This window comes from Pseudonaja textilis, chromosome 1, assembly GCF_049901715.1.
Source record: "Pseudonaja textilis isolate UNSWEBS1 chromosome 1, rPseTex1.2, whole genome shotgun sequence".
Classification (NCBI taxonomy): Eukaryota; Metazoa; Chordata; class Lepidosauria; order Squamata; family Elapidae; genus Pseudonaja; species Pseudonaja textilis.
This window is the reverse complement of record NC_141990.1, coordinates 171,533,793-171,553,007: the sequence shown is the minus strand read 5'-3', so window position 1 is coordinate 171,553,007 and position 19,215 is coordinate 171,533,793. Positions and strand designations below refer to the sequence as shown.

At 40.2% G+C, this 19,215-nt stretch overlaps 2 protein-coding genes across 4 annotated transcripts in view; one reads left to right on the top strand and one right to left on the bottom strand.

The window, feature by feature from the left end:
* Positions 1-2,009: 2,009 nt before the first annotated feature.
* NIF3L1 (NGG1 interacting factor 3 like 1) lies at positions 2,010-9,303 on the top strand. Its single transcript, XM_087919725.1, has 6 exons — positions 2,010-2,205; positions 3,630-3,756; positions 4,980-5,118; positions 5,856-5,939; positions 6,413-6,621; positions 8,873-9,303. Exons 1-5 carry the CDS (start codon positions 2,168-2,170, stop codon positions 6,595-6,597), a joined length of 573 nt encoding a protein of 190 aa, XP_087775851.1. The 5' UTR covers positions 2,010-2,167; the 3' UTR covers positions 6,598-6,621; positions 8,873-9,303.
* Positions 9,304-13,094: 3,791 nt separating this feature from the next.
* ORC2 (origin recognition complex subunit 2) overlaps positions 13,095-19,215 on the bottom strand; it is a 42,425-nt gene continuing 36,304 nt past the window's right edge. For all 3 annotated transcript variants that reach the window (XM_087919723.1, XM_026696808.2, XM_087919724.1), the window contains 3 exons: positions 16,225-16,286; positions 14,526-14,644; positions 13,095-13,794 (listed from right to left, as the gene is read on the bottom strand). In XM_087919723.1, the coding sequence (XP_087775849.1) occupies positions 13,711-13,794; positions 14,526-14,644; positions 16,225-16,286 (265 nt within the window). In that variant the 3' untranslated portion in view covers positions 13,095-13,710. The remainder of the gene's footprint in view (positions 13,795-14,525; positions 14,645-16,224; positions 16,287-19,215) is intronic.

The window sequence follows — 19,215 nt, the reverse complement described above, 5'->3', positions numbered from 1 at the left end:
TTATGTTCATGTTTTAAAATGTTATGTTTGTATTCTTGCTAACATTTTACATTATAAATTTCTGTTGAAATGTGTCAGCAGGACTGATACATAACTAAAATCTTTGTTGTTTCTTGGGGAAAAAAAGACAAGTAATGGATATTATTTTAAACAATGACAAAACACTAGACTGAAGTATACTATCATTTGTAGAGAGCTCCTCTCTCCTGTCTCCATACTATCAATCCTACCATGTAGACCAGGCCATGAAATCAACTCCATAGAAAAGCTAAAAGAACTTTTATTGATTTAAACTATAATTACAGAATTGTGCTGTGTCTCGCCTCTTTCTTATTGTTGTTGTTAGTCACGAAGTCATGTCCGAGCCATCGCGACTCCATGGACAACGTTCCTCCAGGCCTTCCTGTCCTCTACCGTCTTCTGGAGTCCATTTAAGCTCACGCCTATTGCTTCACTGACTCCAGCCAGCCACCTCATTCTCTTCCGTCTCGTTCTTCTTTTGCCCTCATTTTTTCCCAGCATTAGGCTCTTCTCCAGTGAGTCCTTCTTCTCATTAGGTGCCCAAAGTATTTGAGTTTCATCTTCAGGATCTGGCCTTCTAAAGAGCAATCAGGGTTGATTTCTTCTAGGATTAACCAGTTTGATGGCCGTGCAGTCCAAGGGACTCGCAGGAGTTTTCTCCAGCACCATAAGTCAAAGGCCTCAGTTCTTTGGCGCTCAGCCTTCCTTATGGTCCAACTTTCACAGCCATACTCTTTATTACACTCGAGTGAATTAGAATATGTCTGTCTCAACTATCTCCAAATGATACCTGGACATTCTGGAATTAAAAAGCTCTTTAGCTTCTTTAGCTTAGCCAATAGCTCCTGCATATCTTTGTCAAAGCCTTCTTCTATACTCTATACTCTTACTATATGGTGGCTAACCTTTTTGGGCTCCTGTGCTGCCAGCACCCAGAAGGCAATGCGCACACACCCCTCAAGCCCCATGCACGTGCGATCCCCCTGCTTCCACCTTACCTGCACTCCATATGCATGTGCCTCCCAGCTGATTTTTGGGCCTTTTTCGGCGTCCCAAAGGCTTGAGGGAAGCCTCTGCAGCCTTTAGAGGCCGAAAAATGGGCCCATCTTGTCACTTGTGGTATTTCTGGAAATACATAGGCCTGTGAAATAGGCCTGTGTTTTGGCCTCCAAAGCCTGCAGAGGCTTCCCTCAAGCCTCTGGGAGGCTGAAAAAGGCCCAAAAATCAGCTGGGAGGTGTGCGCATGCGCAGTGAGGTAACTTTGCCTTGGGCTCACCTCCCCGCACAAATGGCTCTGCGTGCCTTCGCCATCACAGCTCTATACACATAGTTACTAGGACACTGAATTGCCTTATATTTCTCTCCCTTAAAGAACAATGAGCTTGAATGTAGCTTTAAATAATTGCTTAAAATTATGATTTTGCCTTAAGAAAACATATTCTGTAAAAGGCTGGTGCTTCAAAATGGAAAACATATGATAATCATCTAATTGACACCTTTTCAAAGGACTGATGTGATATGACTCTTTTAATTCTACTACTTCAAATTCATGAAGTAGGGCAATCCAAAGAGGGTACTAACATCTCAATATTCTGTGCACAAATAGTATGCACATATAAATGGCCAAAAGTCCAGAACCTACTATGGGATCTATATAAATCATAAACAGGGATGATCTGGAATTAAAGATCTCTGCCCCTCCTCTGCCATTTCCTTGCAAGTGATTTAAAAACAATGGTAGTTTAATAATTTTTACGCTCTGCAGTAGTTTAAGGTCTATAATTAATTGCTGTATTTAGCATTCATTATATCCTTCAGCAGCCATTATAATATGAAGAATTAGAATATTCATATATTATGATAATACTGGTACATTGCAATAAACCTCAACTTTCCATAAGTTAACAACAATATACTGGGAACAATGTTATGGAAGGCATGTAATTTGATGTTTGGCAAGGTAAAACCCTGAACAAGAATATTGTGCAATGTATTTAATTTGCTCTGCTTTTCCTCAGGGGCTTGTACTGCTGTTCCTTTGAAACCGGCTACAGCTTCCACTTACCCTGTAGGTGGGCCTTTCCGGGTTGAATTCACTGTATCCCCTGCTGAAAGTCTGGAAACAGTTTTATCCCAAGTCCATGCAATGCCAGAGGTGTCACTCATCGCAACTCAACCTGCCAGGTATTGCTGGAGACCAGCCTAGGTTATTTTTGTTGACTGACAAATTTTAATATGATAAAAGAGCAGGTTCTTTATCTATGACCAGACAACATTTTTGAGAATGTATAGAAAAAAAGTAGTATGTATTATTTTATTGTGCTAAAAGGCACTGTACTTTATATCCTCCCTCTTTGAGTTTTACAGAAAATATTTGATAATAGCTTAAACAGCTTGCAAAAATATTCTTACTTAATCAGGTAACTTTAGCCTATTTCAGAAATATCAAACTAACAAGTTTTGATTTCTACATAATAACATATTTTTACTTTAAGACCATATTCCAAGAAACCAGTGTTTTTCCTAAGTATTAGATGTACATCTGATGAGACATGCTACTTTGTATTACATTTCAAAACAAATAAGTTAATTGAAAGCTAGGAGCATTTTTAAGACCACTATAAGTAATAGGATGCATATTAAATTATAAGCATGAGCTTATCCTTCCATGCCATAAACAAAGAAGCAACCTCTTCTCATGCCAGACTTTAACTTTTCTAGCCAAATATTGTCTAATCTGATAGGAGTGGGTCTCCAACAATTAGCCAACAATGCCAAGCATTAAATTTGCAACCAGAATTATAAAAAGCACAATGATATACTTTGGTCCTACATTTTTGGGTGGTGTGGATCACAGTTTTCATTGATTACTGCATTTATTTTTTTATAAATAACTCAAGGCAGAAAACATACATAATATTCTTTCCTCCTTGTATTTCCCCCACAACAACTCTGTGAAGTGGGTTAGGCTGCGAGAGAATGACTAGTCCAAAGTACCCAGCTGGTTTTCATGCCTAGAACTTGCAATCTCCTAACTTCTAGTCCGCTTCCTTAAACAGTGTAGTACCAAACTGGCTCTCGCTGATAAAATGTCTAGCTTCCTGTCTGTGATCTTGGTGCTGAGGTAGAAGGGGACAGATAATCAAACACCTGAGAACCCAGGAAGGAGCTCCATAGTCTCTAAGGGCCATGCTTTTGAATTAGACCCACTCCCATACTCATCACACATTCATCTCCAAGAATATGGCCTTTCTCCACACAAAAGTGGCCCATTCTTCCCCCTCTCATGTGAGCTGAAGACACAAATAGATGGAAATGACAGCAGCATTATCTGCCTTAGATAGTCTTCTATCCTTGTTCAAATCTATGAATGGTATCAACCAGCATTTTCATATAGCTGCCAGGTGACTTGACAGATGGCATAAGTCCTGCTTAAACTTACCTGCCAAAGATTGTGAATGGTGGGAGTGGGTTGGCTTATGTATAATTACTAAAAGCAATGTATTTTGTGATCCACTCGTGAGAGAACTGGAGGTAACATTTATATATTCATTTTTGCAGTGTATTGTAAGGTTTTTTTATTAATATTTCTGTTCCAAATTTCCAAGGATTGAAGGAGAAGAACAAACACGTGTCAGCTTGAACTGTTCTCGGCTCGCTTTGTTGCAAGTAGTGGCCTTGCTTTCCCAGAAGAGCCTGCTGTATCAAACAACTGAAATCATATCACTAGAGAAGGTAAACCACAGATGAGCAAATCAAAGTTTATTTTCACAGAGAGTGTGCATAGCTGCAAAAAAGAATAAATGAAGATATAGTGATGTGATGGAGGAAGGTTGCTTAGCAAGAAAGTGAAAGGAATAATTTAGCAAAGAGATGTTCTGTTTCCAGTAGAAATAAAAGGGATTCTTTGAAGATACTTCTGCAGTTTCTTAGTATATTCAGGAAGTTTGAAGAAAGTACCAATAAGAGAAGATTGCTAAGAGATACTGTGACTGTATCAATAGTATACTGTGTTTTGAAAAATGAGGACCAGACACTTATTATTTCTCCATCCCAGCCATTCCTGAGAGAACATAAGGTACAGGCTCAAATGATTTCAACATTTAATAGAGCCATCTTCAATTTTTGCATTCTCTTCCCATCTTTTCTTTCAGCATATAATTAAATAAGCTTCATGGCTCCAAAAAAAAATTCCATTTTCCCATCTTTATTTTACCATTTGCTTAAGCAGCAACTGGAGTGCTGAAATGCTTGTCCATTCTTTTCTGAGACTTTGGGTATTAAGTACAAATAATCTTTGACTTATGATCACAACTGAGCTCAAGATTTTCATTGCTAAGCAAGGCAGTTGTTAAAAGAGTTTTGCTTCATTTTACAATCTTTTTGCCACAGTTAAGTGAATCACTACAGTTGTTAAGTGAATCAAGTGAGGCAAATCTGGCTTCCCCCATTGACTTTGCCAGATGCCAAGTGCCCAAATTTTTATCACGTGACCATGGGGATGATACAACAGTTATAAGTGTGAAAACCAGTCGTAAGTCACTTTTTTCAGTGCCATTGTAACTTTGGTCACCAAACAAATGGTTATAAATCAAGACTACTTGTATGTCATATGTCAGATCTGGAAATAGGACAAGCATAATCATTGAGTAATTTGGTGCATATGGGATAGTTGTGAATCACAAGCTGACCTTGATGTTCTCAAATTTAATATCATTTACAATCCAACCTAAACATGTTTAGTCTCTTTCAAAAGGGGCTCGATCCCAATTAAATTTGCAAAAGATTGACAGCTATATTCAACTCATAGGTGCATGTCAAGGACAAATTGTGAAATATGTTGTGGTGCTTCTTGTACTTAGGAAAACAGGTTTATTTAAACCTGCCTTTGTTATTACAGCAAGATAACTGCCAGAGCACCTTCATTGTAACCATTTCAATTTTTGGCTTCTTTTCAGCCTCTGCTTGCCGATACTGGAATGGGACGTTTATGCACATTGCACGAACCAGCCTCTGTTTCTGTCTTGATTGAACGATTGAAAAGTCACTTAAAATTGTCTCATATTCGTCTAGCTCTTGGAGCAGGGAAATCACTGGGTATATATTTACTTTCTCATTTTATGTTGGCAGTGGACTTTTGCTACTTGGTACCTAAACCATTCGTGGTGCTTTATTTTGTGAGATGATGCTTATTAGGGCAAAATCAAGATGCATCTATTTTGAAGTGATTTGTTTGACTAATACATTCAGAAGAGCCACTTATAAAAACATCGAACAGTATTTCCCACTGATTGTTTAGGGTAAAGTATTATTGCTCTGCTATGGAATTAAATAAAATTAGTCTGGTTCAGCCAGACCAGTTATTTAAATCACTTGGGTTGTGGGGAAGGGAACATTATTTGAAAATTTAGCATATTTAAAATGTTTGGAAAGGACATCTTTAGACTAAAAACAATAAGAGTTCCTCTTCATAGAATGTGAAAAAAAGCAATCCACATCCATCGTTATACTTCAAAATCTTATTTGATCACATTGTGTTGCAACTGCACTCTAAGATGCTATCTTATATTGCCTACTTTTACAGAGCAATTAGAATTGCTCTGACTAGCAGTTCTCTTTTTAACTGAAGATGAATGAACCTGTCTATAAGGAACACCAAAGGATTTGCAGGATTACTAAAGGCCTAGGGAAACAACTATTGGTCCAGTCATGTATTCTAACCTGCAATCTTTAATTCATTACCTATCCACTCTGCATCATCTCAGGAAAAAAAACAAACCAAAACTAACCACAAAACATGCAGTCCTAAACTATGCTAATTGTTCTTTTTGTAGAATCCTCAGTGAAGGTGGTTGCTCTTTGTGCTGGTTCAGGAGCAAGTATTTTACAAGACACAGAAAGTGATCTCTATGTTACTGGTGAGAAGCTTTTTAAAACTGGATTTTGAAATAGATGTCTGCTAAAACCGATTTTCTTGTAGATCAGAAATACAATTTTCTATTAGCATTGTAGAACTAGCTAAGTTTGCCTAAATAAAATATTAATATCCCCCTTTCTGCAATATCCTTTATCCACTATTTATTTGAAATATGAAGAACCTGGTTTGCTGGAAGTAACCCAATTTTTTTATAAACTTAACTACAGTAATGCAATAACTTGCATACAGAGATCTGGATCTGGAAAAATTTCCTGAAAGCCTTTCGGGCATTTTGCTGCATATGCCTATATTTCAGATATTTTTGCATATTTAAGAACATAAATCATTCATTTAAAGTCTTTTACCTACTTCATAAGACCGGCAGGCTCTGGGGATAGTTTTACTTAAAAATTGTAAACAAATAAACCTTGCTCAAATGCTCCATCCCAAAAGACCATTCTCATTGTATTATAGGAGAGATGTCCCACCATGAGGTACTTGGTGCTGTTTCCAGAGGGATCTCTGTAATTTTGTGCGAGCACAGTAACACTGAACGAGGCTTTTTGTTAAAACTGCAACAAATGCTGGCTGTGTATTTTATGAATAAGATCAATATCATCGTTTCTGAAAGAGATAGAGACCCTCTTCAAGTTGTGTAAAAGAAGCAAACTTTGAGAAATAATGTAAGTATATATCCTAACAAAAATACTGGCAAAAATATGCTTTGATTCCTAAAATGTTAATGATAACAATAAAATGTTAACAAAATGAGTAAATGACTGATTGAAAAAAGCAAAATGACTTTATTGTAGCTAAGAACATTGGCTTACCTGAATGTTCGTTTTCTTCTGTGGCATAGAGTCCAGATAGATAGGGTTAAATCAGTTCCTGCCCTGTTGGACTGAGTCTGTGTTAAACCTGAAGCTCCGCCCTGCACCATGGCCATGCCCCAGCTTTCGACCAAGCACTTGGCCATGTGGACATGATTCTGGAGTTGTGAGATAAAAAAGAACATACATTATTGCTCCCCCCAACCCCCACCCAGACCAGTCAAACCAGGGTGGGGCTGGACTCTCTATGCCACAGAAGAAAACAAACATTCAGGTAAGCCAATGTTCATTTTCCTATCTGTGGCTCTGAGAGTCCAGATAGATAGGGATATACCAAAGCTGGCTGGTCCCTGGGAGAGCATGAGTCTGGTCCTACTCACATTGACGTTCGAGCACGCTGTGTAGAACCCTCCTGCCAAAAGCTGCATTGGCTGATGCAAAGGCATCCAAGCGGTAATGCCGAATGAAGGGTGATGGTGAAGACCATGTTTCCGCTCTACAAATCTCTTCAATGGGTGCTTGAGTAGCCCATGCTGCAGTTGTTGCCACACTTCTAATAGAGTGAGCTCTCACCTTCGAGGCACCAGGAGAGACCTGCTCTGATAAGCCTTAGCTATGCAAGCCCTAATCCATCTCTCACTGTCAATGGAGACACTTTCAACCCCCTTGTGCCCAGCTGGAAGGACACAAAAAGTGCCTCCGACTTCCGGATAGAACGTGTCCTCTGGATGTATATCTAAGGCTCTATAGACATCCAGGGGGTGCCATGCCCATTCCAAATTATGGGTAGGATTGGGGCAGAAATTTGGAAGAAAAAGTCTTGAGCCCTGTAGAACCTAGAATTAATCTTAGGGGTGAAAGATGGGTCTAACCGCAAAACCACTCTATCTGGTTGGAAGACACACAAATCTTTCGTAACTGAAAGGGCCGCCATCTCTGAGATCCTTCTAGCTGAAGTGATGGCTACTAGAAATGCTACCTTGAGAGATAGGAAGTGTAAACTAATGGACCTGAGCGGTTCAAAAGGTTTGGCCATGAAGGCCCTTAGCACCTTAGGAAGATCCCAAGTGGGGAATCTGAACCACAGGAGGTCTAAGATTGGTGGCCCCTTTTAAAAACCTCCAGATGATTTGGTTGTGAGACAAGGACCCCTTCCTGTGTATGTATTTCCTGTGTATGAAGAAAGGGTGGCCACTTGTCTGCGTAGAGTGTTTGCCGAGAGCCCTTTGTCAAGACCCTCTTGTAAAAAATCCAGAATGTTAGCTACTGAAGCCAAAGTGGGGGAAATTCTATTCTTGATGCACCACTGGCAGAAGACCTTCCATGTGGCTTGATAGATGTGGTTGGTTGAAGGCCTCCTAGCCGCTAGAATGGTACGGGTGGCCTAATATATTTTGTCTCTTCAGAGTGCTCTGCTCAACCTCCAAGCGGTCAGATAGAACCACTGAGGCTCTGGGTGGGTTATTTCTCCTTGGTGTAAGGACACCTTGTGAGGAGGGATTCTCCATGGTTGGGTGGTCAAGAGCTTCACCAGATCCACAAAACAAGGGCGTCTGGGCCAGTAAGGAGCCAGAAGTATAACCTCTGCCTCCTCCTCCAGTATCTTTCTGACTACCGCTGGCAGCAGCGGAAGAGGAAGAAAGGCATACAGGAGACCCTGAGGCCACCTGCTCCTGAGGGCATTCGTCCGTTCTGCCCCCTGGGTTGCGAACCTGGTGAAAAATCTTGGGAGTTTGTTATTGGTTGGATATGCGAACAGGTCCACCACTGGTAGTCCAAACCATTGTGACAGCTCCTGAAATAAAGGGGGGGAATACTCCACTCTGAAGGGGAAATCTTAGCCCCGCTAAGCCAGTCTGCTTGCAGTTTCCACCCCAGAGATGTGTTCTGCCCTGATTGACAGGAGATTCCTCTCCACTCAATGGCTCAAACATTCAGCCTCTAACATTAAAGTCCTAGATCTGGTGCCACCCTGCCTGTTGATAACTACATTATCTGTTAAAATTAGGATGTGTGTGTTGTATGGTGTTTCTAAATTTCATGAGAGTCCATTGAACCGCTCTCAATTCTAACCAATTAATGTTCTTTCCCCTCTCCAAAACAGACCACTGGCTTTGGGCCAACTGTGACTATAAATGCGCCCTCCAGCCAGAGAGACTGGCATCAATAGTGATTACTGTTCGGGACGGCTCTCTGAATAATTGACCTGCATTCAAAGCCTGAGAAAACCACCATGACAAGGACCGCTTGACAGACCCAGGGACTGAGACCTTGAGAGATGAGTGACTTTTACCCGCCTTTTGGTTGGGCAACAGAAACCACTGAAGCTTTCTGGAGTGTAGTCTAGCCCAAGGCACGATGGAGATGCAAGAAATCATCTTTTCTAAGAGTTGTGAGAGAAGTGCCAAGGGGGACTTGTCCGCTCTCACGACCTCCCCCACCATGTTTTGTAAACTGTCTTTGCATTCCTGTGAGAGGAATACCTTACTGTCAATCTTAGCTCCAAGATGCAATAAACATGTAAATGGTGAGAAATGATTTTTCTTGTTAATTGAAAAGTCATGGTCTCATAACAGTGAGACTGTCGCTTGGAGATCCTTTAAGGCCCAGTCATGGGAGGATGATTGGATTAAAATGTCATCCAGGTAACACTATACCCTTACTGGGATGGTTCTCAAGCGAGCTGCCAAGGCAGCCAAGACCTTAGTAAACATTCTGGGTGCAGAGGATAAATCAAAAGGCATAGCCCTATATTGGAAGTGACTCCCTTTGTAGCTGAAGCGTAAAATTCCCTGTGTGTCTGAGAAATTCTGATGTATAGATAAGCCTCTGTTAAATCAATTGAGGTGAGGAAGTTACCCTCCCTGATGCTCTGCAAAATAGAATGCATCCAGAAATGCTTGTACAACAAAAATTTATTGAGCCTTTTTAAATCCAGAATGGCTCTCCACCCCCCAGAAGCCTTGGGGACAATAAACAGTGGGGAGTAGAACCCCTTATCCTGTTGATTAACTGGAACTGACTGGATGGCTCTAATATCCAGTAGGTATTGGATGGCCTGTTCCATTAGTTTCCTACAGGAAGCCTCCTTGGAAATGGGGCAAGGCACATAAAATCTGGGGGGTTGTGACCTAAATTCTAGGAAAAGGCCATGTCTGATGGTCTTTAAGACCTAAGCGTTGGATGTAGTAGCCTCCCATTGGGCCACAAAATTGGATAACCTACCCCCAATGGGAGAACTGCTGTATTTAGTGGGAACACCGGAAAAAGCGACCTCCTCCCCCATGAAAGGGCTGCTTGCCTGAAAATTGGGGCCTATCTCTGGCCGCTCTTTCCTAGGAGTTGAAGGACTGACTCTGAGGCCCTTGAGCCCTGGTGCTGCCCTCAGCTCTGAAAGATGACCTGTGGGTGTATGGTACTGCTCTGTAACTGGACTGCCTTGCCAGAGAAGGAAGGTATTTCTTTTTATCTCTGGTCTCCACCAGATGGGGCTGTAAGACCTCCCCAAACAATTTATCCCCTTGATGAAGGCAGATGCCACCTTCCACTTCCGCCACCCATCGGCCTGCCAGTTTTTAAGCCAGACCATTCTGTGGGCTGCTACAGAAGTGGCACTGGCCTTTGAAGCAAATCTGGCATTGTTTAAAGTGGTATCCACAGTAAATTCGGCTGCTGTCACAAGTTTGTGGATGTCTTGGTACACTCAGACATCTGTGGCGGGGACCCTGTCTTGCAGTTGGTGCAGCCAACATAAGGAAGACCTCATAAAGAATGAAGCAGCCAAAGCAGCCTTGACCACCCAGGCAGCCGCCAGGTGGGTATGATAGAGGGATTGTTCTATCCTCTTGTCCTCTGCCTTCAATGCCTCCTCTGGATCAGCGGGGTTTGATGAGGAAGGAATCAAGGCTGCAACTGGACCGTCCACTAAGGTAATGAGCTGGTAAGTTCAGGCCCCATATTAAAGCAGCAACGTTCGCTGGCCGATAACATGGCAGATGTTCCCAGGGATTCCAGCTGTTTCTTGATAACATTCAAAAATAATCTAGGCACTGAAACCAATTCAGGCCAAACTGTTGATTCATCAAAATATTGGTCTGGAGGAGAAGCAGTTTCTTCTTCCACTTGCCCGATATCTGCTTTTGGTCCCAATCGGGCTGTCTTCCTGGCCTCAATAAGGCTCTGAACTTTTGTGAATCAAAGAGACTGGAGAAGGAAGATCTGTCCGGAGCAGTTTCTTCGTCTGCCGAGAAATCAGATTCCCTCGTCTTCCTCTGGTGTTTTATGTGTAAAGCTATGTATGGAGGGGTCAGGGGAAGCCCTGTCTCTCAAGGATTCTCTGCTTCTCTCCTGAATGGACTGTTCTAGGTCTGAACGTCGTTATACCACTGATTCAGGCCTCCTCATAGCTTGGAGGCCTTCCACAATACCTGCCTTATGGCTCTACAGGTAATTGCCTCCATGTGCGCGGGTAATGCTGCTTCAGCCTCTTCAGCAAGCCAGCAGCTGTGGGCATATAAGTTGCTGCCACCCCTGGTCTGGCTCTCTTTGGAGGAGGTGCCCTAGTTTCATCCTGGCAAACTGCTTGGGATCTCCTTCGTAATCTGAAACTCCCTCTATTGGGTGTGGATCCGCAATTATAGCTAAGTTATCAGGTGACCAGGCAAGATCCACTAGTGGAGCTAGAAGGCCCAGGCTCCATTTGTAAAACTGGAGGCAGAGCAGAAGAATCTGACTCCTGTAGTCTGGTGATCTCCGGCTCCTCCCACCAGCGGCACACTGGCTTTTCTCCACCTGCTTTTCTAGAGCTTTCTGCCTTCTCAAGGCATCCTGCTCCTCTGCCCTGGAAGGTTTCTTGGGTTCAGGGGCCTTTCTCTTCTGCCTGTCCCTAGATTTACCTCTAGAAGTAGAGGGACTGTGACCACCTTCCTGATCTTTATCTGCCATCCCACTGGGAGATTGGGATTAAGAAACACAGCCAGAGGGAGGATGGATCCTGGTGGGGAAGGGGATGAGGAGTTAATAACACATTTACAGCTTCCCCTTGCCAGTAAGGCCCCATGCAAAATAAAAACGGTCCTCTTACCTCTGAACTGGCAAAGCAAGCCTAGATAGGTCTACTGCTGGGCTGCAGCCACACACTGCTGGTCACCGCAATTTAATAATAGACCTGCGTACAGGTCTACTGGCACCTATGCAATCACCTAAGTTCTGTAGCTGGAATCACAGCCCTGGCAACATGGTCGATCTGCACCCTCAGCTGGGGTCAATCCAGTCCTCATCACTCTTCAGCGCCAACTGCTGCCCTCCCCACCTGGGATCAGGCCAATTGCCCGATCAAGTGGCTGCTTTGTGCTGCTGCAAAGCCTCCTCTGGGCCAATTGCCCCTTTTAGCTGCTGCTGCTTGCTGCTATGCTTTGCAGCCAAGGCAATCAAATAGAAACCGAAAGCGAAAACAGTGCTGGTCCTCCTTGCTGCTGCTGTGGTACTGTGCACAACAGCAGATAGCCCTTATCAGGCCAATCACCTGGAGCTGCTTCATGTGTTCGCAGCTCCGCGTATTGGGGCAGCCGCCCTGAAGGCGATAGCCAAGCCTGGAGGCTAAAAGCTTCATTCCTTGCCTGCAGTCCTCCAAAAGCCTCTGCTGCTCTTTAAAACTTTTGTTATGGAAAAAGCCTCCACTTGCAATTCAAGTAGAGCCTCAGCAACTCACGTCCTGTCCTGGCAGGACTGAGTCGAAAACTGGGGCATGGCCACAGCGCAAGGTGGTGCTTCAGTTTTAATGCAGTCCAACAGGGCAGGATCTGATTTAACCCTATCTATCTGGACTCTCGGAGCCACAAATAGAAAAAAAGTACATTTGAATGTTTAGATTTTTGTTTTACATTTTGAGAGTATCAAGTTGGAGGAAAGCTTATGGAGAGTTTCCAATTAGCACTATTCTCTTTCTGTCCATTCATATTTAGACTGCCTCAGTCATTTTATTCACTCCAACACACTATCCTTGTCCTCTTTTCCTTCTCTGAGGTCAATTTTGCTGGTTACCCTAGTTTCTAATTGTACTTTCTGTATAATGATATGCATTTTTATCACCAGATTTGAATCCATTTGTCATCCATTAACATCAACTAAACATTTCCTATGTCATCTATATCAATATAACATAAAACTCTGAAGCCAAATTTACTTCAGGAGTGGTATGGGAAAAGAGATATTCTGGTAGAGTCTAGAAACAGTATTTTCAAGTTAAAGCTCTCTCAGTATTTAAAGAACAGTTCTCTAAGACAAAGAAATAGTTACATGGTATAAAAGAACCATACAAAAGGACATAATGCATGTTTATTTTTATTCAGACAGCTTTTAAAAAATCATTAGGTAAGAAAAACAGGTTAAATGAGCATATTTGCAGTTGTTCTTATTGACAAAAACTCACAGCTGTCATACTTAAAAATGGCTTAAATAGGGGGAATCATTTGTTCCCAATTAAGGCTAAATTTTTCATAAAGATATCCACATCTCTGGTTATCAATGGTTTATTTTGCTCAAGTCCAACCAGTTTCCTAATCCAATCCTTCCATCCCACATGACACACATTTGAAGATCAGTAATGGTCTGCCTATGAAGTATTAAAAAGATACCAGGCAATAGCTGAATTCAGCTATTAATAGCCAATCGTGTGTATTGTCAAACACAAGTTCTCCAGTTCAATCCTTATTTCCAGAAGATTTATGAACAGAAGGCACACTAATATCAGTGGATGACCTTTTCTTGGTCTATAATAATATAAACTGGCAAAGGGAGAAACCTGAGCAGCTAGAAATTGGCTTGGTTTATACGGCATCACATTCCATTATTACAGGTAGATTAGACTCCTGAGATCTGCAAAATGGCCACAGGATAAAATTCAACAATTCTTAATAGAATTGCCCTTGAAAGGATGAGCCTTCAAACATCATTATCTTTTTGCAAAAAGTCAACCAATATTCCAGCATCCATAGGAATTAATAAATATTCCACTCCATCAGCACCCTGAAAATAAATTGAGAATTAGTTTAGAAATATATATTTTTTAAACTTATTCCCTTAGTACAGGGGTCTCCAACTTACGGGCTGTGGCCCACTACTGGGCCGTGGCTTCTTGGCCACCGGGCCACATGAATGGTTGACCAGTGTGCGCATATGCACCCACCCCACACTTGCATTAGCTTTGTGGTATTGTGTGGGTGCTAGTGATGCCATGAGTGCACCCAACTTGCACTGCATTGTGCAGTAACTAGTGATGGCGTGTTGTGTGGGCTCTAGCTTTGCCATGAGAGCAAACCCCCCACTCACACTAGCGTTGCAGGAGCATGTAGGTACTTGCGTCACCCAAGCATCACGTGGGCACTTGCAGCACTGTTTGCATCACACTCTCAACCCCATTCATGCACACACGTGCACATATAAAGGCGCATGCCCTTTCCCCATGGCCACCAACCCAGAAAGGTTGGGGAACTCTGCTCTAGTACATAATGAATATTTTGCAGGAGTAAGCTTATCAGTGTGTATCATTGTCTGTATGAGTGAGAACATTACTTGGCTTCTATCAATAGCCTAATGGCAAAAAATATGGCATTTTATCTTCATTAGGAATACCTAACATGTGATATTCTTCTAGCATTTATCAATGTAGCCATAATAATTCAATCTGGATTCTTTCTTTAAAAAATGGTTAAATAAGATGTAAGTTCACAACGGACACAAAGATTTTCCTGACTTACCCTCTTAGTCTGAATGAGTTTGTGATCCCTGAATTCTGTGAGCTGAGCTCTAAGAGTGAGGTCACTATTGACCAAGAATGCCTCCCGACAGCGCTGATACAAATCTTGGAAAGAAAGACCTAGTAAAAGAGAAGGAAAAGAGGTTTAATATCATGCATAAAAAAAAATAATTCTTGTTCAAATGGACAATTCTCATTTCAGTACAAAGAAACATAATCTAGTCTAATCTGTAGAATCTGATTGCTAGTGCTGAGGATATTCTTTTTCTAAAGCTTTCAATAAGAAATGCACATATTAACTATTGTACATAAAATTAGTTTACAACTGCAATAAAAAAATGACAAAAGCAAGCCACCAGTGTTCAAGCTCAGAGTATATTCCGTGCATATCTCAACACACAGTTCTGATCAGGTCTAGAACAACTCGCCACAGCCAACTCACCATAGGACAACTTGCCATGGCCAACTTGCCATGGGACAATTCAACATTGTGTTATGCACTTTTTCATGCACTTACTTTTATTATTGGTGACCACATTTTTGTTGAAATTATTTTAACTCCTGTATTTCTGGATTGACTTTATTTTATTATTATTGGCCATGGTTCCATTGAAATTGATTACATTTGTTGAACTGTCTGCGGTGAGTTGTCCCATTCGGTTCTGATCTGTCTGCATATACAGTGTCAATTTGTACATGTTCATTCTTTTTTATATTCTGATTTTATCATCAAATCAAACAAACAAAGGTTTGTAAAGTCAGTAATTAACAAACAAGAACTGCAAAGCCCATTTACTCTATATTGTGATTTGGATATAATGGAATTTATTGCTCGGTCAGAAATATGAAAAATATTGTAAGCTATATCATAATGTGAGGTTATGTCTGCACTAATCCAGTGGTTGGCTGCCCACATTATTCTAAGCTATAATATAGTTTGTTCTTGGCTTAACATAAGAACATATTTATGGTTTAGAATTATCTATAGCTTGAACCTTATAAATGTTCACAACATTTAGATTTTGCGTGAGCTCCGCCATTATATGATATTCATTTTCATAGATATGTAGATACTTGACTAAAAGGTTATCATAAAGTAATTTATTATTTTCACACATAAAAACCATATGCATCAGAATCTATCAATGAGAAACAGCACTGGAATTTTCCTACATTTATACACTAATTAATATATGGTCAAAGGCTTAGTAGACCGCAGAAACCAAGACAGTATGACTTGGCTGTTTGGTGAATTGAAGAAGTGGAACATAATGAAAAAAGGAAAACTATATTCCAACCCCAAACAGTTGTTTGAGTAACCTAATGTGAGCAAAATTTAAAAGGGAACTCTGCATAGTGACAGTCATCTTCACCATTTAAATTTTAAGTTTTTTTTATGAGGATGTGCTTAGAAAAACCTTATAACCTAAAAAAAAATGAGATCCATTAGCTCAAGCCCAGAATTAGTTATGACTACAAGGCCTCAGACTGCTGTTAAATATTTTCCACTATATATCCCAGCCTACGGACCTCTTTAGTTTAAAGCTATACCATATTGCAATTAGAAAAAAAAACATTAAGTTTCAGCCCATTTATTAACAGATAATGTTCAGTGTCAAAATTCTCTATCAAACTCTTGTCTTGACAACACCACTCTAGTTTGAATTCCAGGAAATAAATTACAAATGTTGCATGTTTACCTAAATAGGAGGGATTATCCTTATTTTCCAATTGGTACTCTACCAAGAGCCTAAAGATACCCCTGGAAAGAGAGACAACTATGTTAATATAGTTAAATACAGCAAGAACCATCCATCCACAATCACATCCTTGTTTAGTGACTAACCACAATTGGAAAACATTTGCAAATATGACAGCAATAAAAAAATTAATTTTACAACCAATATGCGCTTTTACAACCAAATTTCATACATCTGACAGACACCAGAGTGAAAGTAACAATGGCAGAGCTATATAAGAGAAAAAAATTCTGAATGAGACAGCAATCAATAATCTTCACAGTATCAAAGTTGTGGGTTCACATAGCAACCATTTCACTTAACAACCTGGTCAGTGGAATAATTCTGTCCGAAAAAGGACTTCTGATGGTGACGTCTTGGCAAAAGGGGGAAAGGAGAACGTTCTCCATTCCCAGACCCCGATTTTTCGCTTTTGGGGACCCTTCAGGGGCACGGAGAGCCTGGAGAGCCGCATGAAATAGAGGAGAAGCCTGGACGATGGCAAGGAAAGGCAATCACCTGCCGCCACGAAAGGAAACTCCTCAAACCCGAAGTGAAAGTGCCTGTCATACAAATATGGCAGGCCCGAGGCCGTGACTAGCTACAGATGATAAGGAAGCAAAGATACTATTAACAGATCATGTCATTATACCTGATTGAAAATCCCAGAGGCGCAATGGTGGTGATTTGCCATAAAAGTACGTCCTGAGTATTTACTGAAAAAGGAAGCTCCAGTGGGGGGCAATCCCTGAAGAATTGGCGGTGATTTGGCAGAATGAGCAGTGAATCAGCAAATTAACACAGATGGAAAAGGCTGAGAAAGAGAGGATGCAGAACTTTGAGTGAAGGATTCAGGAGGAAGTGAGGAAAGACGAGTGGACATGCAGAGGAGGAATCAGGAAGAAGGAAGGAGATCGAAAGGAAGAAAGTTGAGACCCTTGGTAGTGAAACAAAAAGGAAGGAAACGGCGAGAACGATGAGGTGGTGAAAGAGGAACAACTGGACGGACATTAGGAGATTGGAAGAAGGAACTGGAGATCCAGTTTGAAAGTTAGAAGAGTAAGAGTGATAGAAGGAATAGAAAGTAGAAGGAAAGTGGAAAGGAAAGCTGAGATTCGAAGGAGGAGAGAGGAACACCTGAGATAATTGAACTATAGAACTATATTGATAATAGAACTATATTGAAATACAAGTGTTTGATGGTGCTCACAGTGAATGACTAAATAAGACCATTGGACTACCTATTAAGCTTAAATTAAGAGAAGTTAAGACTTTGGAAAAAATATAGATTTAAATATATTGCTTGCTTATTGTAATTACAAAAGTTATATATTTCTCACATAAAGTTATAAATAGAGTTATATATTTCTATTGAAATATTTATACTATATTCATATTTGTATATATTTAAGTTTTTATTTGTAATTATATTTCTTTCCAATAGAGATATTGATTAATTAAATTAGATTGATAAGACTGTAATAGAAAAATTACTGTTGAATCATTATTTTATTGATTGAACTATTAATGAATTATTACCTAAGATAATTATTATTCAATAGATTTAAATAATGCTTAGTATACAACCCAAAAGGAATTAAGTAAAATATTATATATTAGGTAAGAGTTTCAAGAGGAAGTTGGATTGAGAAGTAAATATTGGTGGTATTTGTATGTGATAAGCAGGGATATAATGACATTGAAAGATTTAAGTATTTAAATAATGAGAGGTTGGGCTAAGTTACAAAATGGAAGAAGATTAAAATAATAGAGAAATTAGTAGAGAAAAGAGTAATATAAACTAACTCTTAAATAAATAAATAAAATATAAAGTGGATGGTAGTGTGGGATGAAGTAAACAGAAGTCTTAGAAATATGACAAGTGCCATAACAACTTTGAAAACAGCAAAGAAGACAACATCTAATCCATCACTGACAGTTTCATCTCCAACTGGCCAAAAGACGACTGAGGGAAAAACAAAGCGCAACATCTAATATACAATCAATACAGACAACACTGTTGGCAATTCAAGAAACCATAATGAAGATGCAGAATATGTCAAAGAACCATGTGAAAATGAAAAGGGACTTAATAATTTAGAAGCCAAAGTAGATACAACAAACCATCAAGAAGAATGAACAAAAATTACAGGTGGTGGATATTAGATCAGAACAGAAATTGGAATTAGTGGACAAAAAAAAAATGACAATGAACAAGGAATTAGAGGAACAAATTATTCATTTGGAGATGGATTGTGCAGCGTTCTTCTTGAGGTTCCAGAATGTTATGGAAAGCAAAGAGGAAGATCTGAGTACCATCAAGGCAGAGCTAATTGCACAAGCACTACAGAGACAGACAAGATCCTGTTAGAAATCGATGAAGCCTACAGAATTCGTACTAGTTACACAAGACATAATAGACTACCACGAGAAGTCCACGTTAGATTGGCTAGAAAAAAAGTAAGGGACATAATATACAAGATAACAAGGGATGAACCTCTAGTATATAAAGATAAAGGGATAAAAACCTTAAAACAGATCCCAAAGCAAGTAAGAGAACAGAAAAGAGATTATTAATTTCTTGCAATGCAACTGATTAGGAGGAAATATAATGTTTCGGTGGTTAATTCCAGAAGAGATGTTGGTATCATGGCAGGAGAAGAGGATTAGGATAGACAATTTGGATAAGGCACAGGATTTGTATAAAAAGAGACTATATTAGCAGTACAAAAAAATAAGAAGACAAGGAAAACTCTGCCAACATCCTTCTTTGATATGATACAGGAATTAAATTTGTTGGATCAGTGGAAGAGATTAAATCCGGAAAAAAAGGAATATACTTTCTATTTGAATCTGCATAAGTCACGCTCCCGATTAGATATGGCATGGATGAATGTAGAAGTAGGAAATGAGCTAGAAACAATAGAGATTATGATAAATGTATGGGCAGAC